Consider the following 23,828-nt stretch of genomic DNA (forward strand, 5'->3'; position numbering starts at 1 on the left):
TCGAAATTTAGCTGCTCAGGTTCATTGCCAATTTTAAGGCTACATGTACTTGGCATATCTGAAGCGGTTTGACCACATTTCAGATTTATGTTGTATGTTACAGGCAGAGTCATCATGTGAAAGATCTCCCAAAGGGTCCCTGGACCAAACAGCTTAAAAGCTTCCCAAAGGAGTTTTGTGAAAAGTCCATCTTGGACTATCAGAACTCCGTGGGTGCGACAAAACACTACGTACAAGGCTATGCAATGTTCAAGGCAGACAAAGTTCGAAATGTGCTACTGCATCACGCCACAGACACTACAGTGAAGGCTACAGTGGAAGCGTCGTTTACACTGCGAAAGGAATATGTTGCTTCACTTCGTATTAATAGAAATGGCAAAATTGGAGGCGGCTATTGTCAGTGCCCATCTGGCAGTGGTGGCGTCTGCAAACACGTGGGAGCTTTGGCATGGTTTCTTTTGGACGTGATTCGTGCCAACTGCTCTTATGTTCCTGACAAAGTTTCGTGCACTGAGCAACCGCAGAAATGGGGTCGCAGCCATGCTAAAGGGAACCTTCAGTGCAACGAGTTTCCACAGCTTGTGTTTAAGAAACATGTTCCGGGCAAACCAGCAGCACCAGCCAAACGGTCGAAGTTGAAAGCTGAGGTATCACCTACAGAAGATGCTCTGAAGATGCTCGCAAATAATATAGCTGCAAGCAGTATGGAATCCCAGATGCACGCCCGAATATTGCAAGAGGCCAACTATCAGCCTGTGAGAAAAGTACAATGCAACACCACCATTTCACAACCCACGGAAGAAAATCCCATCAGCCTGCCCATACAAGAGCTGTGGAAAGAGTGTGCTGAGTCACATACGCCAGTACACAGCATCAACCTAAAGGAAGCACAGGAGCTCGAGAGACTCACACGTGGCCAAGGCTCTGTGAAACTGTGGATGAAAGAAAGGTCTACTAGGTTGACAGCTTCCAACTTTGGTGACGTCATCAGAAGGAAAGCAATAGTAGACCAGAAGTTCATCGACAGGATATTTTGCAAGCAGTCCCACAGCACAAGATATATGAGGATTGGACAAGAGAACGAAAAACCAGCCATACTGAGATACAAGAAAGAAAGAAATGTCCAAATTTTTCCTGTGGGACTTTGTGTGAATCCTGGAGTGCCAGACCTAGGTGCCTCCCCTGATGGTCTCGTTTATGACAGAGAAATTAATGGCTATGGGCTCCTCGAGGTTAAAACGCTGGCAAAAGCTAAAGATAACAACATGCAAACTGCAGATGCCCTTGCTTCCAATATGGCGCCCTTTCTAAAGGACGGAAAATTGAAGCAAACACATAAATATTATTTCCAGATACAAGGTCAGCTGGCTTTGACCGGACTTCTGTGGTGCGACCTTGTGGTAGACAGTGGTAGCGGCAGCCCCTTTGTGCAAAGAATTGAATTTAATGATCACCAATGGAAAGCAACAATGCTTCCAGCACTGCTAAAATTCTACAGCTCCACAGTGAACAGCAACAAATCATTGTGTGCTTAGGTCAAATGTATGTGAGACTATCATCATTCGTTTCATTTGAAAGTGTATTTCCATGAAGAGTTGCATAACAAAGAGTAACAAAGGTTTTGGGACGTTTCGACGTCTATACGGACGTCATCTTCAGCAAAAGAAAACGCTGCCTGCGAGTCCTAGGTAAGTGTGACAGTGGCCCCTTGTGGTTGTTGCAGGAATTCTTTTCATGATGTATGTGCCATGACTGAAGAAATATTCTCGCTCCCATCTGTGTTCACGTGCCAGTGTAATGGCATTGTCGTAGTTGAAAGTGATTTTCAACTTTGACAATGCCACTACACTGGCACGTGAACCCGAAGGGGGTGAGAAAATTCCTTGGGTCATGGCACATACATCATGAAAAGAATTCCTGCAACAACCACAAGGGGCCACTGTCACACTTACCTAGGACTCGCAGGCAGCGTTTTCTTTTGCTGAAGATGACGTCTGTATAGACATCGAAACGACATTATGGTTTCCATAATAAACAGGAGTTTGTGTGAACTGTATTTATTCTTGCTACTTAGGTCCTGTTTCACCAATGTTGGTTAACTTTGAACAGAGATAAATTCTTTTTTGCAAGCGTTAGTTGATGTGACAAATGATTCAGTAACAACTCATTTAGTGAAGCGCAGTTATGATTTAATTTCAAGTTTAGTGACTGTTGACCTCTGTTCAAGTCTCTGTTAATTGCCATTGGTGAAACTGTACCTTTGTCATCTTGACACGGAAAGCAGGTCAGCTAGACATCCGGTTTGCACATGGCCGGTTCCACAAACACTGACTGACCCACGATGAAGTGTCCCTTAACTTGAAGGTAGCCATCAATTTTCTTTTTTGAATAATCTTAGTTATGTACGATGGGTTCCATTAATGCTAGCTACCATTACAGAAAAAGAGTTGAGACCTAATTTCAAGTTCAAGGACGCTTCGTCAACCTTAACCAGCTTTGGTGAAGGTGGCACATAATAGTGTTGTGCAGAATACTAACAGTACTTGGAGCACTAATGCTCTGAAAAATATGCAGTAATTCACAAGCCTTTTTATCTGCGACTGGAAATAACACACACACACACACACACACAAAACGACTAATCACAGTACTCACGTCCTTGCTGGCACGCGCGTTAAACCAATATTGTACAAGAACTCTATTAGCTTGACAAGGCACTCTCATTCCTGACCTTCACACCCTCTATTAAGAAGCGGATTGTCAATAAAATTACACAACAATGCACAAGTTTTCCACACTGGGTTTAGCAGCTTTGCCATTGAGTTGTGAAAAACGTACTTCAAAATCCGGAATGTTTTCACCTGTCGAATAACACGTTCGACATGAATACGTGCCTTCGCAATGCTTCTTGTTCTAAGTTCATCTGCAACTGAGAGCTGAGGAGCACCATTTAAAAATGGTGGAATGTTGAGGTCGACCTTCAGTGTGGCCAGGTCCTCCGCAATGATGAAGCCTCTGTCAGCCATCACTGAATCTCCCTCCTCGAGTAAATCATAAAGACCACTTTGCTTGACTAGTGCCCTGTCTGAAATTCTGCCAGGTGCAAGATTGCTAACAAAAGTGACAAAACCATTGGGAGCTATTCCAATGAGCCCCTTTGCTGTATTGTGACTCTTGTAAACAGAGTAGGTGTCACTTTGAACACGAAAGTCACTTGGAGTTTCGATGTAGAGTTCAGTGCAGTCCAGTATCACTCTTGTTGATGGATAGGATTCCTTGAACACAGGCGGCATGAAGTCATTGACCGTTTCTCGAGATGGCCATATTGGCGTTCTGCTGAGGTACTCGCTTAAAAACTCGGTCCAAAAGGAGAGCATTTCACTAATGTATGCACGACTTGTGCAGTACCTGTAAGCCAAGTCTCTCTCAAGCAGACCGACTCTTAATCGGATTAACACAAGAATCAACTGCTCTTCCAAATTAAACCTTTGTGGTCTCCCACTCTTCGTTGATCCTTGACTGCACGTCTTCCTATAGTTCTCATAGCCCAAATGAACAAATTCATAAAATCTCTTGAAACGCTCAACTGTTTTAAACCCAGTGTAGAACTGCAATTTCTCAGTATCTCTGGCAATGCTTAGTGGTGTTGGGTTCAACCTCTCCTGATTAGCTTCTTTCTCAACCAGTTTTCTCTCAAGATCAAGAACTTGTGATGAGAGTGCTTGTTGCTCCTTCAAAAACTGCTCCTCTGCAGCAGAAAGCTTCTGACGCAAATCTTGCAGTTCCTTCCTGTTAGCTGCATTTGTTCCGTGGAGTTCTGCAATGCTTTTCTGGAGGTCTGCTTTCTCTTGAAGAAGACACAAGTTAATACTTCGAAGTTCCTCATTCTCTCTTGAGAGCTGTTCGAGTTTACTGCATTGTTCAGATCCTAAAAAGAAGAAAAAAAAACACTCGAGTTAGTTCTTGCTCCTCAGTGGCACAAGATGGTGTTCAACATGCTGCTCAGTGCACTGAAACATTGTCATGCAATGAGAGAAGAACAAGGATGTACGACGCACATGGAGAGTGTTACGCTGACATGGATAGTTTGCAAGTGAGTTGCGGCAATGTCCAACGTTAATGTGGCCAACAATCAAATTTCAACATGAGACCCCTGCTCTAGACCTCTTTTTGTATGAGCCATGAATTCTGTTAGCCCGAAATATAGCCTGTCGAGTTAGACGTCCGGTTTGTCAGGGTTCTTCCAGAGCTCAAGGATTAGTCTACCAGGGGCTTGTTAGTACTTGACAAAGGCTCGGTTTCACCAACGCTGGTTAACTTTGAACCGAGATCAAGCGTTGCTAAAACTTGAAGTTAACGCTCAATTCTTTTTTGCAAACGTTAGTTGGTGACGTGATGAATGTTTCAGTAACAATAACTCCCTTTTGTGAAGCACAGTCAAGCGTTAAATTCAAGTTAAGGGACCGTTGATCTCGGTTCAAGTTTTAATCGGCGTTGGTGAAACCGGGCCAAAGTGATGTATGATGGTGCACCCCCTCTCAGTACCTTTCTGTCGTTTGCAATGTACCAGCCCCCCTGCATTTCTGCCTACACATGCCTATTCGATAGTTATTTTCCTCAAGTTTAGGTGTCTAAAAGTAAATTTTATTACTAGAATGTTGCCATGAGTTATCATTACAAACAACAATTTTAACCTGAGATTATGAATGGGGAGATTCATCACCAGAATGAAAAAAACTACCTTCTGTCTCATCAACAAAGTCAGACTGACTTAGGAAGTGTTCAGACTCAGAGGACAATACATCTTCTTCAAGACTCATGCTGGACACTTCCTCGAAGGAGGTTTCCACAGTAACCTCCACAGACACATCCAGAGGGGAAGACTGGGCAACTTGAGATGGACCTGCATACATATGCATATGAAGCACCCAGTATGTCAGCACTTGTGTATGTTGTAGGAAATCATGTTATACATCAAATCGACATTTCTTGTACGCACATGTCTGAATGAATGTGCCAGGCTTCAGGAGCCGTGGCACCTTGTCCATGTATTGTTTCTTCCCGCAGACATTGAAGTGTGCACCACATATCTTATGGCTGGGCTTAGGCTGCCACAGTTCTGGCAAAGCTGTGTTTTGAATGATGGCTTGAACCCATTGCTCACGGAGGCTAGGATCTTTCGGGAAAGAGTGGTAGGACACATCCCTGTTGCGCAGCTGAACGTGCTTGCAGCTTGGGATACAACAATGGCATCCATGAGAAGTCGTTGACGGCATTGCTAAGGAAGAAAAAAACAGTTTTAGTACTTCAACGTGCGGTTGTAAACATTGAAAGTGCTCATGATGAGACACAGATTTTTGAGAGAAGAGCCAGAACTTTGAAAGTGTTGCATCAGCCAGATGCTGAGGAAATATCTCCTTTCAAATGAAGCAAAAAAAAGGAGCACACGACACAGGCAGACACACACAAGCAAAGTCAAACGGAGCTTAATAATGGCTCGCAGGAAGTGCAAACATTTGCAGTTGATACACAACAGCTTTGTTGCACTTGTGCTTCCGGTAAAGCAGGCGGTACTGTAATACATTATTGCATTGCACATTATTGCATTGTGCAGTATCACACAAAGTTGATACTTGCTTCTTGGTTAGTTCCAACGAGCAATGCCTGACGGTGACATCATTCGCAACACAGAAGTACATAAAATAGTTGCCTTGAGTTCTCGAACTCTACATCAACGAATGTCTACATCCCGCTGTGACGGGTCACAACAGTATGTACAATTAATAAATCTCCCTTCAGATGTTCAACTATAATCCCTTTTTAGTTGATTTCACTCGAAACAGATGAGGTCTTCTCAAGACAAGCGAGCATAGCGAACCGCGCGTTTGTTTTTTCCAACGAACACCACCGTCATTATTGAACCACATTTGCACTTTCCCATCCCATGTTCACAGATTATAAACAACCGTAGCTAATGCAGCGTGGTTTCGTAGCAAATGCCACCGGTGTTACGTCGCTACGAGATCGAGAACGGCGTAATATGTACATTAGCGTCCGCTACCTTGGCACTTAACTAAGCAATAACTTCGGTTTTTTCCGTTTTAAAACAGAGATAGAGCGAAATGTGCTTACCTGTGCTTGTGTGAATGAGTACAGCAGACGTAAAGGCGAATTCACACACGTAGCCGGAGGAGCTCACCAAGGTAAACTAACATGGCGACCAGATTTCGAAACACTTCGCTTCCCGCGGTGAGCAAGTTCCCACAGTGCCTCACGACGAGAGGGAATCATGGGATTTTCTGAACTGGTCTATAGGAGGCAGCGAACAAGCGCCCATTCGTGGAACCCAGCCCTCCCCTTCCGATTTGTTTCGGTTTCAGTCAGTCTACCAACGTCACGATGACGTTTCTCGGAAAGAGGTCTATAGACGGACATTGGTTTTGAGGGGCGAGAGACGAAGCCCAGTTTTATTTACACAATTCAATGCGATGCTCCGTTCTTGTAGTGTCTGGCTTTTAGCTCCATGTCGCAGCATCACTATCGCAGCTCAACAGCTACCTGCTATAGGTTATGTCTTCAAAGTCCCGCTGACTGGCAGCTCGGAAGCAGAATCCGTTGTTGAAAATGTTATTTTTTGTTTAGCACCATGACTCTCTAAAAACGATTTCCGTGCGCGCTAAGGTGTCACTCGTCTCTCCAGAATCCTGCCAGACTTATCACCCAAAGATCTCCCAATGCGTCTGGCAACGTTGTTCCTCGAAGGTTCAATTTCTGTCTCCTCACAGCTGCTGGCAGTCTTCCAATGTGGCGCAGAGAACGGAGACGCGCGCTGCTGCTAGGAGACGGACGCCGGTCGGTGTCACCTGTACTCTTGGAGAATCCGAAACTATGAAGTTTTTGCGGGTTCTTTCGAAAGCTCATCGAAGAACGTTATGTTCACTGATGGTATTTGCATTTTGCGTACTGAAATTTTGAGGGTGGTTAATTTATAGCCCGAAACAATTTTTTTTTTAAGCCGCAGAGGGAATTTAAATGTGGTCACGTGGACACGGATAATTACGCACGTACATGTGCCCACCAGGAACAGCACTCATGCAGACTTTACGTTACTAATTTTCGTACTATCCGAATTCTGATCAATCAACGATAGCTGTATCCACGTCGCACGGCAAGTTTCCCCGACGCTGGCTGCCAAAGAAGCTGGCGATGATCTTCACTGCACATTTTAAAGTTCTGTCCTGTTCTTCCGGCGTCCCTAATTTAGGATTAACTTCAACCATGTCCAAAACTTTCAGGCTATCTGCAAAAGAGAGAAAAGTAAATTATCGGCCAGGGTTTTTCGAACCCTTGTTTGTATAACGAGCCCACATGGAATATAACACCCGGCAATTTATGCCTGATGAAAAACAGGGGGAACCGTACCTGTCCGGCTGATTTCCTCAGCGATGACTAGGGCCTCACGAACAGTCAGACCACCAACAACTAAAGAAAAGCAGAGACATATAGCGTCATAATCAGCTAATATATAGATCATCTAATCAATCGCTAGCTCGGAGCAAGTAGGTTGGATATAAAGGGCGACGGCAGACTCATGAGCCTGAAGAACGATGAAGACGCATGCATGAGAGAAATACCACCGTACATGGACTCGAGAACGCGGTGAGTATACGCCGGCTACTCTAACGATTATGATTGTTTCACCACGAAACTATACTATCTCTTTTTATTTCGTGTTAGCGCCGCGAAGCAACTGTGGCTATGAGCGTACAGACGTGGACAGATGGAAACAGGACAGCAGGAAGGAGTGGTGGACAGGGAGAACTGTGCCTACATTCGTCTGGAAAGTCTTCGGAAAACCCTAGAAAAACGTCAGACAGCACAGCCGGTGGTAGGATTCGAACCCACCACCCCCCAGTCTTCAACACGACCTTGGCTACCACCAATGAGCGGGACGCCTTAACCCACTCGGCCATGCCGCTGATCAAACTATACTAAGTAAATAGAATGGGGGTCAGACGGGTAAACGGGCATGACAACAATAGACCTGTCCCTGTTTGTGGTGTTCGACAGCGCCACCAATTTGGTAGAGTTGAACTACGCTCGAAGCTAGATGCGAACAAGGTCGCGCCCGAAAGCCACGGTCTCGAGGGAATTACGATGGTCCCTGAAAGGAACGCGACCTTCGGTCCTACTTTTCTTTCAATAGGAGGCAACGAACAAGTGCCCATTCGTGGAACCAAGCCCTCCCCTTCCGATTTGTTTTTGTTTCAGTCTGTCTACCAACGTCATGATGACGTGTCTCGGGTAGAGGTCTGTTCTCGTTGGGTCCTGGCTGTGCCGCGTCTTCAAGATGAGTGCACTTGATACATAAACGATCGACTGTTTTCAAGAACAGTCTTTACATCTTGAAAGGAAATGTTTTTAATCCGAATGAGTGAAATATACGTATCCACCATGACCTCGTGCAAGCATATAAATGTTCGCGGGCATGCACCGGCCGTCATTCTGAAAGAGTTTGCAATAAGCACGGATTCCAGCATGCGCTCTTTGTCATAACGTGTTCGCCTGAGTGATCCTCTTTCCCCTACTCAGTATATCCTCGTTGTGAGTAAACCTCGATTGTTCGTTGTTGGTCCTAAACTCGTCCACCCCCCGCTGCGTCTTCCTTCTTCCTCAAGCTCAGAAAACAGCCACCAATCGATTACTTTACCTGGAGTTCCCGTGCTGCGTGCGACTTGCTCGTCAACGGCATCAATGTCGAAGCTTACATGAAGTTGTTTGGCTCCACTGCAAAAACAAACATAGTTACTTTCACTGTGTGTATGACTCTCGCTTTTGCCTATATTCAAGGGCTCGGACTCGGAGACTCAAGGGGCTACCTGCACCAGAGACGGAGTTGTTACACAAGTCGAACACTAACATCGAACGGGCTTTTGTATAAATGTACCGTAATGTAAGGAATATACTATTCGTCGTATAGTGGACAATAGTGAGACCACGGTCATTAAGACGGCGAAAATAATGTCGTAGCACCCACCTACCTGATGTGAGGGAAGCTTGCCTCACGTCCTTCTGACATACCACGGCTCACGAAGGGATGAACTTTTATTGGGCAGTGACATCGTTATTGCTACGTACAATTCATTAATAATTGTTTTGTCTAATTTGAGAGCATCATCCAAGCCCCGACTTTAAATCACTTTTAGGCACGTCACCGCAAGCCAACTTTCGGAGTGGTGGACGACGATGCAGGAAGCCTTGAGCAGGTACCAACTGTACCTTGTCGTCGGCGAGCGCTCGTTTGGAGACGTCTGATCAGACGTAAATAAATAAATAAATAAATAAAATAAATCAAGATATTGACTATCGTTACTTTCTATTTTTATTTTTTTACTCGCATGAACTACATCTGAACCATACTGTGGCAGCGAATAGTCCAACTTTACGCGTAGGAAACTATGGTGTACGAGTTAAAATGATGCTTACGTAGGATTCACCCTCCTTATGGCCCTCTGGACGACTTCGCGGATGCCATATCTGTCAATGTCGTCCATGCTGTAACAGGGGATGCCTACATGGTCGATGAAGTACCTAATCGGTGAAGAGAAGCACCACGGTTAGATGACGCGGCATTATGGGTCAATCATACGTATATACATGTTTGTTACTCATACCTTTCGTAACTGTCCACATCCCTCAAGGCGATGTAAGCAAAATTTTCTTTGTGCACGCTAGAGTAGTAGTACATACGGCACAGGTCAATAAACTGAAGAGAGGATCTTAAATTTCGCAGATGTGTCCTTGCAGCTTACCATGGTCGAATCCACTCTAATCCGTTAGGCTTAGTTGTAAAGGGTTCCATTTCATGAATCAAGAAGGATACTGCCATGCCGTGAATGCTTCCTGCAAACAAACACACATAACAAATTTGGTTTTCTGCGGTATACCTTATGGCATCTTATTTCTTATGTCTTGCCTCTTTATCCGCAGGCATGTGAATCATGAAGAAAAGAACGACAGGAAATCGCCGAATACGCCGTTTTACAGGGTGTCCCAGAAGACGTGTCATTGAATGATAATAAAAAACTACACCTAGAATCATGCGGTCAACGGCATTTGTTCTTACTAGGTTTTTGCCACCTGCTGATGTGAATGTCATATAAGGTAATTATGTACATTTTTGCGAATTGAACTCGAAAATTTGCCAAGTAAAGGTCACATCTTTATCACACCGATGTGAAGAGCGTGCCGAATTTCCTCAAATTAATGATAATTGACAACGATATTGAGGAGCTATCTCATCGGAAAAAATAGCCGAACATCATGCTGTACGGAGCTCCCAGAGGATATCGCGCGCCGAACTTTTCAGCGCAGTCGTTGTGAGCCCGACGGAAGGAGGTTGAAAACCCAGCCCACACCGGCATCGTTCAAAGAGATAACACGGGCATGGCTTATCACGTCCGGCTTCCACTGGGATTATGCTTTCCCTCTCCCAATTTCAGCAACTGTCACCTTTTCTACTATCACTCTGTGGGCTGGGCTTGCAACCTCCTTACGTCGGACTGACAGCGATTGCGCTCAAAAAGTTCGTAGCGCGTTATGCTCGGCTGCTTCGAAAAGCACAATGTTCGGCTATTTTTCCGGACGGGATAGCTCCCGAATATCACTGTGAATTATCATGCTCGAACACTGTGAATTATCATGAATGCGAGTAAATTCGACACGCTCTTCACATTGGTGAAAAGTGACCTTTGCTTGGCAAATTTTGGAGTTCATTCCGCAAATATTTACACAATTAAACTTGCGTTACATGAGATTCACGTCAGGAGGTGGCAAAAACCCAGTAAGAACAAATGCCGTTGAACGCATGATTCTACAGGTGGCGTAGTTTTTTAAATTATAATTGAATGACATATTTTCTGGGACACTCTGTATGTAGGTGGAAGGTAAGTTATGCAATCCTATAGACAAGTAGACATCCATGGACATCGTGTCCCCCTTTCCACGTATATTAACCGCTACCTTTTCCCCTCTTCTTACACCGTACACACAGACAAGTATATTTTTTACTTTCACCATATAAGTGATTTGGAGTAGCCAGCCCCTCGGCTGTATGGGAGCCAACCACTCCATATTCTTTCCTTACACACAACCACAAGCACATTCGAAGTATTCATTCACGTGGATTGATATCGAACTTCAAAAACTACCTAGAACAACGTAAATAGACCAACCGCTGTTTGTAAACAATCTGCGTCACAACGCCAGAGGTCGCGACCCGTCGCGTTGGAGAAACAAGCCACGTGCGATGTCAGTCTCAGATCACATGCACTTCCTGGATGGTTGTTTCCGATGATGGACGCCATTGCGCGAAGGAGATACGGAGGAAAACTTCATGTGTGAGGCAGATACTACCCGGACCTCATCTCAAGAACCCCGTAAACCACGAAGTCACACGACGGCAACACCAACGTGGGTTTGTTTTGCGAACGACCACACTTTCCCAATCGCGTTACTCTCAAACCACCAGTCACCATGCGCTCCTTAGCCTCGTTCCCAGCGACGACACAACAGGGGTGGACTGCCAAAATCGCTCTTCCCACTGGGATGAATGCTGGTGGCCGCCGTCGTTAATTAGTATGACTGACGATGACATAACATTCCATATAACTAGTGATCCGGTAAACATCTGAGCAGCGTATCAACGTTTGAAAGATCGAGGAAAAAGAAGATTGCTTGCTTCCGCGTACGATATGCACATTTGTTCACGTGAGGAGTGCTGGCCGATGCGATATTTTTTCTACGCTGGTTCCCGAGCGGGAGAAAATGAACGGGCACGAAATGAACACGAACGAACACGAAAATGAACGAAAACACACGCGGGAAAATGAATAAACTCGGCTAACGGCAATGCACACGTGCAATTCCTGTGACTACCACGGGGGGCAGCACTAATGGCGGCGCCCATTCTTCGATTCGCGTTTTTTGTGTTGACGGGGCTGAAATGTTTCTGTCAGCTGCGCATTATTTTTTCTTTTCCCTCAGCTCATATCAACGGAGCCAACCGCAACCAGCGTACTCTTATCACGTGCATTTTGACGAGAAGATCAACAAAGGCTGATCCCTTAAAGGGACGGTCGCATCCGTTCAGGTCGATTTCGAAAGTGGAGTGTCATTTTATTCCTCCTGGACCACGTACTGACCACGGTATCGAAAATCCCACGCGAAAGAGTGTACTTTGACTGTCATTCAATGCAATACATGACAAGAACAGACGTACGCAAAATGTTGAGAGTATTCCGGAATTGCCTCTCTGGAAAAACGAGAAAACGTCATTCCCGAAGAACCAATGAGGACGCAACCTTGAGAAAAGGAATGCCGCGACCGTGCGGCTGTCTCATGGAGTTACGGGACGTCTGGACGGCGCCTTTCCTCCTCTGAGCGCTTCCCTCTGACTCCTCCGCATAGGGTGTGACGTCACGTCGCCGGAGCTTCTGCAGCCGCGGAAGCAGCGCTGACCGTTAAAATTCGTTCATTCATCTTAGCGCTTTTCGAACGAATAAAATTAAATTAAATAGCCGGGTAGACTGTCGGCCGATGCCGAACATACCGGTTTCACAGATGGGTTTGCGGATGCGACCGTCTCTTTAAATGACGCGACGTGGTCATCAGGAGTCCGCCAATCATGACCGTGCTTTCAGCGGCCGTAGCTGTGAAGACCAGCCGCTGCCAGTCGCATGGGCAGTAAGCGCGGACCCCATAACAAGCGACAAGCGACGCGCTGCAGAATTTGTCGCTGTCGCGTATGGTCATGGCGCGACTTCCCGGTCCATTTGAGCAGCGACATTTCGTCGCCGAGAAATGATGTTTTTGGAGAAGCAATGCTTATTTTATTCGAGCTAAGTTGTAAACTGCCATAAGTATACCAAAAATAGTATTTCATTCGTCAAAACGAGGAGAACTTGTAATGAATGTGCTATGTAATATTCGCCGTAACGCAGTGGCGCTGCGGTTGAAGTTCCCAACGCCCCGCCCACTTCTTCGTCTGCTACTTTTGTTGGTTGCCCTCTCCAACCTTTCCCTTGCCCACGGGTTCAGTTTTTGTTTCACGCCGCCAAATCTAGCTGGTTTTGTCAAACAACAGGCAACGAACTCGGCGACATGCTACAAATATCTACTGGGAGTAGATGCAGAAATATTGAGCCGCGACAAAGCTTTTTTGACGCTCGTGTGGCGACGGTGACGTCGATTTTGTCGCTTCACGCGTGTATCTGCCGCGTGTCGCTTGTTATGGGATTCGGGCTGTAGCCACAGAAAGCCTTTTGTTTGACATCGTCTGCAGCGATTGGCTGAAGCGGGCACGTGGTGAAGGAGTCAGAGGAGACATTAAGTAGGCCTTCTGTATCTAGGTGGCGTTGGGAGAGGTCACGTGCTACGTCCAGCAGAAGTCCGTCTGCTACAAAAATGATGTGGCTCCCGCAAGCCCTCTCGACATTTTCTTCCAGCCGTTTTTCTGCTACAGCAAAAATAACGAGAACGTTGACAAACTTTTAAATGTGCGTAGTTCACCGCTTGAGACGAGTCTAGTCGAGTATGATTTCCTAACGTAGGAGTTGATTCGAACAAAAGCACCACAGCGCATAACTTCCGTCGCGTAAACAGTTTTTCTAGAATCTTCTGTCGACGTAGAAGGAGACACCAAGTTCTAGCGCTAAAGGAAAAAACAATTACCACTGTTGGTAGATTTGGCCGTGTTGAGATCAGCGTGAGCATCTACCCAGATGACGGCTACATCGGAATGGGTCGCCGCGGCGTGGCCAGCGATTGTACCAATGGCACAACTGTGATCTCCTCCAAGTGTTAAACATATCTTGCCTTCTGACACGATGTTTTCTACAGCATCACATATCTGAGACAAAAGACAGACGGTTGTTAACTGGCGGTCTTTCTTCTAGAAGTATACGTTGTCAAGCGCACTCTCTGATACTATAAGAACCAATTTGCGTAGCGACGTGCTACGTTTTCATAATTCCAGACCTTTCCTTGGAGCCCGAAAAAGAGGAAGAAAAAGAACTAGCTACCTTTCATAACTAAAAAGTTCAATTACAGTCCAATAGTGAAAATTCATTAGAACAACGACCCAGAAGGCAGGAACTGAAACCGGAACCGGAACGTAACCACAATTCGCCATCGGCACTTAATCGAAACGGTAACATGAACCGAAAAATGTGATTTCGGTTACCGGTTCGTATGAATCGGTTGAAGCGTGAACTCGAACAACTTTGCATGCGATATTTGTATCGCTTTACAACTCTGATTTGTGGTGTAGTACGTGGGTCTGTTAAAGTAGATATCTTCGTCATGTATTTTTCAGTCAGAAGTTATGTAGTCAACATGCCATCTTATGCGCTTGGACCCATAATCGTGTGACATAACGCATCGTATTACATGTATTGCGCACGTCCCTTATATGAGTTATGAGCTGTATTATTGTGATCATTTAAGATACTAAGGGTTGCACGTTGTTTGTTTCGAAATCTGTTTGCTTAACCGCTGAACGCGCGCAGTTTTTCTTGCCTTGTACACTCTTTAAAAAAGGGTGTACTTTAACTCCTTTTTCTTGACACATATATCACTCCCTTTTCGAGAGTACCACTACTCTAAAAAAAGGAGTCTCCTCACACCCACAAGGGAGTAACACTGCTCCCTTACTCCCTATCGGAGAGTAATATTACTCTCCAGTAGGGAGTTAGAGCGTAACCCCACTCCCTAAAGGGAGTGAGGAGACTTGTGGGGACCTTCTCCCACAAGGAGACTTGTGGGAGAAAGTGGGTTTATGCTCTAACTCCCTGCTGGAGAGTAATATTACTCCCCGACAGGGAGTAAGGGAGTAATGTTACTCCCCTGTGGATGTGAGGAGACTCCTTTTTGAGAGTAATTGTACTCTCCAAAAGGGAGTGATATATGTGGTAAGAAATAGGAGTACACCCTTTTTTTAAGAGTGTAGCTTGTTACAGCACGAGCAAAATGAACGTGGACGAGATAATAGAGAACCCAACAAATTATTTTACGGGGAATGTCACGCTTTCTTCGGCCTGGCAGATGGTACTGCACCACCCCTTTCCGAGCGCAACAGCTAATTATGTTCACTTTTTACCCGCTTGCACTTTGTAGCTCACTTTGCGACATCCACGCAGCCTGCTGATACGTCCTATAGCAAACCGGAAAAAAAGAGAAAGATACCGGTTCAACTGTTTGGATACCGGTAACGGCAACGGCGAATCCCGTAACCGTAACCGAACCGATATTCGTTTCGGTTTCAGTCCCTGCCAGGAGGTTGCTATAGCCACAAGGTGGCCCACTTAACGTGGAATATCGCCATTTATGGTAATTGTATATAAAATTACGGCCGTATAGTTACAGCGCAGACATATACCAGGCATATTTCTTTGTAGATATAGTTACGGCGAAGTTATGACAAGCCACTAAGCCCCGCAATAACGTTATAGGGTGACCGAGATAAGCACGACAAAACTCCAATAAAAATACACTGATATCGTAAGATATATCCCCATGCAAGAAAGTTGAAGGTTCACTGACATTCCCGCACGCATGTGCAATATTTGTCGGCGACAAATACCGCACAATGGATCCGTGGATGTCACGTGATAGATAAATCCGTAAAACTGTGCTCACGTTTCTAGCGGTGGTACCGACGAGAGAACTTTCCAGGACTTTGCCGTCCCGCACATTGGGTAAGCCTTCGATTGTGACGTCACCTCTGTCGTGAACCTCATGCCCTGTGAAGTAACATTGAGAAAGAGTCACGTGATTTTCCCCCTCAATAGTCGTTTCGTCAAAACCTCGATGATGTCGTTCTTTAGTTTCTGGAGAGAGACATTCGGGAAAAGGAATGTTCACTTCTAGGTTCGACGTCGCCGTTTGAGGTAACAAAGTGGGTTGCACTATATAGCGATGAAACAGCTCCAGGGGGCGTGGAAGTGGCAGGGGTTTTAACCGCTTTAGATCAGGTTGGGCGTAGTTCCTGTTTTATAAGCCAAAGAAACCACAATGTGGGCTTTCTCTGTCCCTGCCATTCGTAAAAAAACAGTTCCGAGTAGCTGTGGAACCTTTGGTACTCGGAGCTGGCATACACCTACAGCTGCGTCGGCGCATTTTGGGCAGACTTTAATACGATTGTTTCTCTGTCTTTAAGAGTTCTAAACATATAATATGTTCATACTTCGCAATTACCTCTTACGAATGCGTTGCAACTCGAACCCAGTTCAGATGCCTAGGAAGCTTTACAACTTTTTCTGAACGCGTTCGTACTGCAAGTACACGAGACAAGAACCTTCACTAAGAACCTTCCGCGGTGGAGCCTTCGTGGCGAAAGGCGTGACGTCATGTGCTTTCCACTCCCGCCACCTGCATCACCACACCTTACGTGATACCCAAGGTCGCATCACGCTACCTTCGCTTCATTCCGCGAGAAGAAATAGTTGCCATCCAAAATTTAATCGCAACTACTATACCTCACCTAGCTCCCTGAGCCTATCCAGGACACCGGCATTTCGAAGAAATTTCGGTCCTTCTTCCACTCCAGCTTTTCTCTATACAAAATCAAAAATTGTTTAGCCAGAAGAAAAGCAATTCAAGTCAACGGCATATTATTCGCGGCAACACAAAAGAACAGAGATTGTTTCGAACACAAAATAGTATAAGTCAGTGACGTAGCCAGGGGGAGGAGTTCGGGGGTTCAACCCTTCCCGAATTCCTGGCTTTGGTAGTGAATTTGGGAAAGGGAAAACGGGGTGAAGTACCCGTCGTGAAGTTCCTATAGAATGTCTCCCAAGAGATATTTTTCTGGCTACGCTGCTGACAGAAGTGAGGAACTTAGCTGTTGCTCAAAGTACACACGCAGGAAATATTGGTTGACGCGGAAGGATTTTTTTTTCTTGAAAACGTGGTAATGTCTCGATAAATACCACAACTATATGTACCTTCAATAGATGAACAGACGCGTGGATTCCTGAACATTAAATACTATAAACGCACGACAGAAATATATTTCACCGTCGTAAAGTGAGAAAAATACGTAGCAAAAGATAATCGTAAATAGCCGAATATTAAAATATACTAAACCTCAAATTTTTCTATACTAGTTTACCCCACATGTTGAAAGAAAAAGAAGAAAAAAAAAAAACATAGTTCCCATCTCATCTTCTCGCATCTATAATTTACATACGGAAGCCAGGTAATACTATAAAAGTGGTCAATTTTATAGATAAATAAATCATAAAAATAAAATATATCGTGTCCTAATTCGCGATTTCGCTGGGCGGGACCATTTAGGGAATATTTCGCGCAGGACTTTGATTTCGCGATGGATGCCCCATGCTCCCAAGCAGCACAATATCTTGGCCCAATCTTGGTCCAATATTGGACCAAGATTGGAGTCATTGGACCAACCAATGGGTGTCAGCGCTAATGGCGGTGCCCATTCGTTGTTTCCCGTAAACATTAGGTCGCACTGGTGCGACCAGCTGTTCCATGACGCTTGATGTGCGAAAGCATTGAATGATTTGAAAAGATTAACAGCAGCAGCTTTGAACTGGCATCTCACATGGAAACAGTTGAAGTGAAGTTGTTCCTGCCACGTCATGAGAATCCCATTGCTTGAGGGGGAGAAGATGTTGAATGATGATGAATGCATACCGAAGCAGAAGAGAAAGTGTCTGCAGAGTCTGTACAGTGCACTTTAACTTTTTTAAACTTTACTTTTCTCTAAAAACGTCTACATCAGAAGTGTGATTTGAATATGAGCAAAATTTGGAAGAGTCACACGCGTGTCTGAGGAGGGGAGGGGTAGCTGGTGCGCTCTCGCTCGGATATTGCACACATAACACGAGTGTCCCCTTGCCCAAATACAACCGCCTCCCCCTTTCGCAGATACATGCCTATACGCCGATACTCGGCGCAGATTCACGGTTCGATGCGTGTTCTCGCAATTTGCCACTTTGCTCAGATAATGCCTTCCTCCCCATTTAAGAACATATTTCAACCATATTTAACATCTTCTTCAAAAAAATTTTTTTTTCTATACAATGTTCAACATAACTTGTATCTCTACGCAAACGCAGTTTTACACGCATATTCTTGTACTCGCTAGCACACGAGCCAACAATAGCGTAGAAAAAAAAAAGTCTTTTTTTTTTTGTGTGTGTGACGGGTTCTATAGAAACTTCACATGGTTGGAGGATACTGCCCACTTTTCCCTTTCCCAAATGCACTAACAGGAGTACCATATCAAGGAGTATGAACCCCCGAAACCACACTCCTGGCTAAGCCACTGCGAGCCAATACCCGCAAGACCTGAGATACCCCCGAAAGGGAGTAAGTTATAGACACGTTTAAAACTACTCCAATAGGGGGGTGCACTTACCTGTCCGTGTGCCAGCGGCATGCCGAGCACACCGATCTCTTTTCTCGCATGCTGCGCCCTTCCTACGTGAAAACATCTCACCGACAGGTACACAGCACGCCGTCCAAATTGACTCATATCCCCTAAAAAACGAAGAGCACTCAACAATGCAGACGAGACACCATCACGAGAACAGCTTCGTATATGGTTCGACGAACAGACCTGCTTTGGCTCGCGCACAAAAATGACAGAATGGGACGAGAACCTCCTCGCAACCCTCGCGATAAGCAATATCAAAAAGAGGAGGATCATCTCCTAGGGCTGACTGAGGATGATCGATAAATAAGCTTTCCGATTGGGTTTTGGTTCTGGAGAGACTGCAAGGTCCGTACTAACAGTTTCCCTCTCCTATCTCTTACGGCACTTACCCAGAACGAGCCTTCAGGTATACATGCAACTTCCTCCTATATTTAGCATCATTACATTAATAACTGACGTCACGGCAGTTGGGTGATCTCTATACTCTAAGGAGGTATGAAGACTGGATTCCGATAACACTTGGTACCGGTACATCGGAGCGTAACATTTGAATGCAGTGTAATGAACGTAACATTTAATGCAATGCAATGTTAACATAGAATGCATAGCAGGCATAAAATAGCAGGTATGTCTAGTCAATCCTAACATCGAAACGATCGTTTCGATGTTAGGATTTGACTAGACGAACCTGCAAATGGGTTAACATGAATCGATAATTCTATGTTAACATTGCAGTCGTGTTACATTGCATTGCATTAAATGCTACGTTTATTACACTGCATTCAAATGTTACGCTCCGATGTAACAGTACCAAGTGTTCTCGGTATCCTTCCTTAAAGTATAGATAATAATAATAATAATTCGATAATAATAATAACCGAATTATTATTATCATCTATACTCTAAGGAAGGATACCGAGAACACTTGGTACGGTACTGTTACATCGGAACGGAACATTTCAATGCAGTGCAATGAACGTAACATTTAATGCAATGCAATGTGACATAACTGCAATGTTAACATATAATTATGAATTCATATTAGCACGTTTGCAGGTTTGTCTAGCCAATCCTAACATGGAAACGACCACATGCAGTTGACATTCGAAATTTTCCGCACGCATATTATCTCCAAGAAAAATATAACATATTTTATGATATTTTGTCAGATATTTATTGATAGATATCAATCATGTCAAAATAGCCTGTCAAATAGCTAGATACAATTTTGGTAGCCGGGCAAATGAATGAAGGGGGGCGACCTTTCACGTAATATTATAATATGTCATCTGTGATTCTTATCTCATAGATCCCTAGCATTGTGTCTTGTCTGTCTACTAAAGTCAAGGGCCTTATCATATCACAACAGCACACAATACATTGCAATCTGCAAAAGCTGAAGTCGAAAATAGCAGACAGAAAGGTTTGTTATCCAGACCAAAGGAAACTGATATCGCGTATCAGTAGTTTCTGACGCGTTCACTGAATTTTATCTGTGGTGAGGCATCTTGAAATGTGATTACGCTGCTGTCAGATACTACGACTGACCAACTGTGCCCTCACAGGGTGTGTAGAAAGCTAGAAACCGATAGCTGTAAACGGTCCAGTTTCAAATCTGTCCCACTGGTCTTTACCCGATGATAACAATCTATATATGTTTTTGATTCATATTTGACTGAAAAACATGCGTTTTATACGCGAAAGCAAAATATATAAAATAAATAAATCTATTACCTTATCCCGCAAGCACAAAGCAGGCCACTGTTCAGTCTGTGACCCATACAGACGTCTACCTAGGCTATACGTGGAAGGATATTATGATGGTCAACAAAGCTGTAACCTCTTATCTTCATGGCGCTCTAGATAGGAGATAGGGCTTCGTCACAGAGGTCCAGACAACAAAATAAATGCTTATAGCCTTGAGAGAAAGAGGAGCCAAGTACGATCTGTAGATACAATGTTTTATTTCTGTGCAGGATATATGCGCATATTTTACTCGTAATTATATTAATTATCTGGAAAGACGCTAGTTTCGTTTGCGCCCTGAGGTAAGCGCAATTGAGGGGTTGCCAAAGTGGTAATTACGCTGCTGACGTAGCGGGAGGTAGCCGCTGTACAAGGATGACAGTGAGATGCAAAAAGACAAAAATTAGATGTGAAAAGTGCGTTCTGCGCGGTACGAAACAGAACAGAGTACCCAACGGCCGCGTCGGGGACCCAACGAAATAAGTAGTGGTCACTGCCAAAAGATTGTTTGCGTTTTGGGCACGTGAAGTGAAGACACCTAATTTCCTTGGAGTCCAAAAGCACTTCAGTACCTTAATCTAAAATTGCATGTTCGAAAGCTTTAGAATAGGGTACTCAAGCGCTTTGGGGCCCTCATGAATAAAGAGTGGTCACTGCCCACTGCGTAAAACGTTGTTTGGGTTTTATTGGGCATGCGATGTGAACGACACCTAATTTCTTCGGAGTCCCAAAGCACTTGGTGCCTTATTCTAAAACTGCATGTTAGAATATTTTAGAATAAGGTATCCAAGCGCTTTGGGGCCCTAAGGAAAAAGGAGTAAGGACGCCAGCCGGAAGAGGGTCGCGCACGTCGTCCCACAAACAGGCTGGTGGAACAGCGGGACTATGACCGTATAAGTAGGACATGTCCAACCTGGACGTCTAGTCACTTTACTAATGACGCACGCTTCATTACAACAAGCAATTACACAGCATATTATAGTACCTGACAATCTCTCGTAGCAATGTGGTCACGCGAACAATTCGTTTCTTCGAGGGATGTCTTGTATAGCGAGGTCTACAGAAAACTTAAGCCAGTCTTACACGCCAGAAGTACACATGCTTCCATCGACGAACAATATTCTAATTAGACAGCATTAAGACAGTGTCCTCGAACTACCCGAAGCACGCAAAACAATATAAAAAGAAAGACACAGAAGAAGAGACGACGACGCTATGGTTACGGCGGCTATGCTATGGTGCACCTTCCAGTCCGCCATAACGATGGTCACCATTATCATTCTGCCATAACGAACTGCGGCCTATAGAAAGAAGCAGAACCGCTGCCTGTTTTCATACCACGTGTCTTTGCAATTCCTGGTCTCCTATCACCCACATCGGAAAATGCTACACAAGCACATGCTCCTGTGGAGGAACCACTCGGGAAACAGTGTGTTCCCGAAAAAATGTTCCACAAAAGAAGCCCACATTTGTATACCGGATATAACGACGAGCTGCGCGTCAGTCGTCGTACTAATAATATACGTCACTGCGCTTACTTCTAGAATATTTGGTGTCTACCAAACTGTAGCATTCAAATTCCCCTGACTTCTCCAGGTTTTCACTGACCATTTCAAGGTAATTCCCTGACCAAAACAAAACGGAACTTTGTGTCTGCTCCTACGTTTTAATACAGATCACTCGCAAAACAGATCATTTATTGAATTCAAATAAACAGAATAAAACATACATGTTTAACTACTCCCTTACTGTTTACGAGAACCAATTCTAGGGCAAACTATAGCATAGGCGTTTCCAGGATTTCTTCCAGGGGGGGGGGGGGGGTGAGGGCAAAGCGCTTCCGAGGGAGAAGGGAGGCAAGCATGCAACCTGAGGGTTCTTTAACGTGCGTGGAAATCTCAACACAGGGGACACCACATTTAACGTACCTCGCGGAAGACAGCGTGTCTGAGCAACTTGTATACCCTTCCAACAAGTTGCCACCGTCCTCGGCCGGCCGGGTTTGAACCCGCGGTCTTGGGATCAGCAGGCAGACACGCACCGACTGAGCAACCGAAGGCGGCTGACAATTAAGAGTTTTCCAGACTGGTAGACACCATGTATAGAGTGCAAAGCAAAGCATTGATCCACACACGTTGCATTTCTCCCAAAAACCCGAAACCGGAACTAGTCCACCGTACGGCTACCACCTTTGCGTACGTAAAGGATAGCATGGTGGTTCTGCGCAATGCGCAAAGCTCTCTTTATGTTTTGCGCGTGCACAGAACCACCAACGCTATCGATAGCGTACGACACGCACACGACACGACACGACAGCGACAAACACGTGCTGACGCCGCTCAGAGACCGTGCGCGCCAGAATGGACCTATTTCCTAATTGCTTACGCATACGTGCGGGAACCTTCGATGTCCAGAACCTTCGAAGTGCCGAGTGCTCCTGTTTGCTCAAAAGATGGCGCTTTACGCAAAGGATTCGCGCGGAACCCTAACGGGATCTGCCCGGTAATCCTAACCCGACAATCGGTGAGCACCCGCTGGCTTGTTTTGGCCATGGCCAAGCGACAAGGCTAGTTCGCCGAAGAGCCACTGCAGAAGACTACGCGGGTGGTTCATTCTGGTCAAGCAACAAACCTGAATATGTCAAGATGTCATTATAAGCACGTTGTTGGGCAAATTTGCGGTTATGCATTAATACATTACACATAGTTGGGGAAACTGCTTTTATGTTGCAATGCATTTCCTTGACAGTTTTGTAAAGTAATAGAGTAAAGGAGTAACATTACTCCTTTTTCACGTTTAGCAATGCATTACAGATGTCATTGCTTTGAACAGAACGGTAGATGGAAAATATTTCGGGGGGGGGGGGGGGGGGGGGTTCTATAGGGTTTTTACATGGGGGAAAATTTCTTTGCTTCCCTCTCACAAATGCACTACCAAAAGGTACGATCTCGGGGGTGGGGGCTTAAACCTCTAAACCACCCCTTGGCTGCACCCGACTTTCAAAAAGCCACGACATTGCTTTGGCATTGCGCCTTTCCAGAAGTAACACACAGCTCTACATGGTGATTGAAGCACCACAGTAAAGAAACGTGATTAGACCCTCTTTGTTACACATTACCAGTGATGGTAATTCAAGTTTTTGCAAAATCTCTGTGTATGAATAGTTTTGTCGATACGAGCAAGCGGTATGCATAATCGAAATGAGCAACCATAGATAACACTAACTGCAGTGCAGGAGGAGCTAGGGTTCAAGGACCCCACTTGGGCTCACGTCCTTCACCTTGGTGCCCTATTCGGTGACAAAGGTTGCTTGGAAAAACTACCTTGGGAACATTACTTGCCTGCACCAGGCACAATTTGCGACTGCTGGCTCCATAGACAATGCCAGAATTGTTCATACGTGTAATGAGTAATGTCATTATGCATTACCTGGCCAAAATATAATGCATTTACATTAGCCTTCTATAAAATGGAATGCATTAGCATCATTATCAAGATGTAATGCATTTCGGGTGTAATCTGGTTGAACTGAACCTGACTCAACCCAATTCTGGTTCAATCGGATTGAATCAGGTGCAAATCTTCGGTTTACTTGGCATAATACACGACACACCAGTAG

General features: G+C 44.9%; 2 protein-coding genes across 6 annotated transcripts; both read right to left on the reverse strand.

The window, feature by feature from the left end:
* Positions 1-2,573: 2,573 nt before the first annotated feature.
* On the reverse strand, positions 2,574-6,372 carry LOC135396930 (uncharacterized). Of its 2 annotated transcripts, XM_064628168.1 has the most exons (4): positions 6,133-6,372; positions 5,000-5,278; positions 4,742-4,903; positions 2,574-3,928 (listed from the first exon to the last, which is right to left on the reverse strand). In XM_064628168.1, the coding sequence occupies exons 2-4, from the start codon at positions 5,274-5,276 to the stop codon at positions 2,721-2,723; spliced, it is 1,647 nt and encodes a 548-aa protein (XP_064484238.1). In that variant the 5' UTR covers positions 5,277-5,278; positions 6,133-6,372; the 3' UTR covers positions 2,574-2,720. The 2 variants fall into 2 exon arrangements, with proteins under 2 accessions (XP_064484238.1, XP_064484239.1); XM_064628169.1 differs by lacking the exon at positions 6,133-6,372 and having other exon boundaries at positions 5,000-6,122.
* Positions 6,373-6,434: 62 nt separating this feature from the next.
* Positions 6,435-22,696, reverse strand: LOC135396931 (arginase, hepatic-like). 4 transcript variants are annotated; one of them, XM_064628170.1, is made up of 11 exons: positions 22,595-22,696; positions 18,446-18,567; positions 16,541-16,613; positions 15,697-15,800; positions 13,732-13,909; positions 9,813-9,903; positions 9,675-9,731; positions 9,487-9,591; positions 8,711-8,787; positions 7,423-7,482; positions 6,435-7,300 (listed from the first exon to the last, which is right to left on the reverse strand). In XM_064628170.1, the coding sequence occupies exons 1-11, from the start codon at positions 22,596-22,598 to the stop codon at positions 7,137-7,139; spliced, it is 1,035 nt and encodes a 344-aa protein (XP_064484240.1). In that variant the 5' UTR covers positions 22,599-22,696; the 3' UTR covers positions 6,435-7,136. The 4 variants fall into 4 exon arrangements, with proteins under 4 accessions (XP_064484240.1, XP_064484244.1, XP_064484241.1 ...); XM_064628174.1 differs by lacking the exon at positions 22,595-22,696 and adding an exon at positions 22,138-22,224; XM_064628171.1 differs by lacking the exon at positions 22,595-22,696 and adding an exon at positions 20,198-20,295.
* Between the last annotated feature and the right edge of the window lie 1,132 nt (positions 22,697-23,828).

The sequence above is a fragment of the Ornithodoros turicata genome, chromosome 6, assembly GCF_037126465.1.
Source record: "Ornithodoros turicata isolate Travis chromosome 6, ASM3712646v1, whole genome shotgun sequence".
NCBI lineage: Eukaryota > Metazoa > Arthropoda > Arachnida > Ixodida > Argasidae > Ornithodoros > Ornithodoros turicata.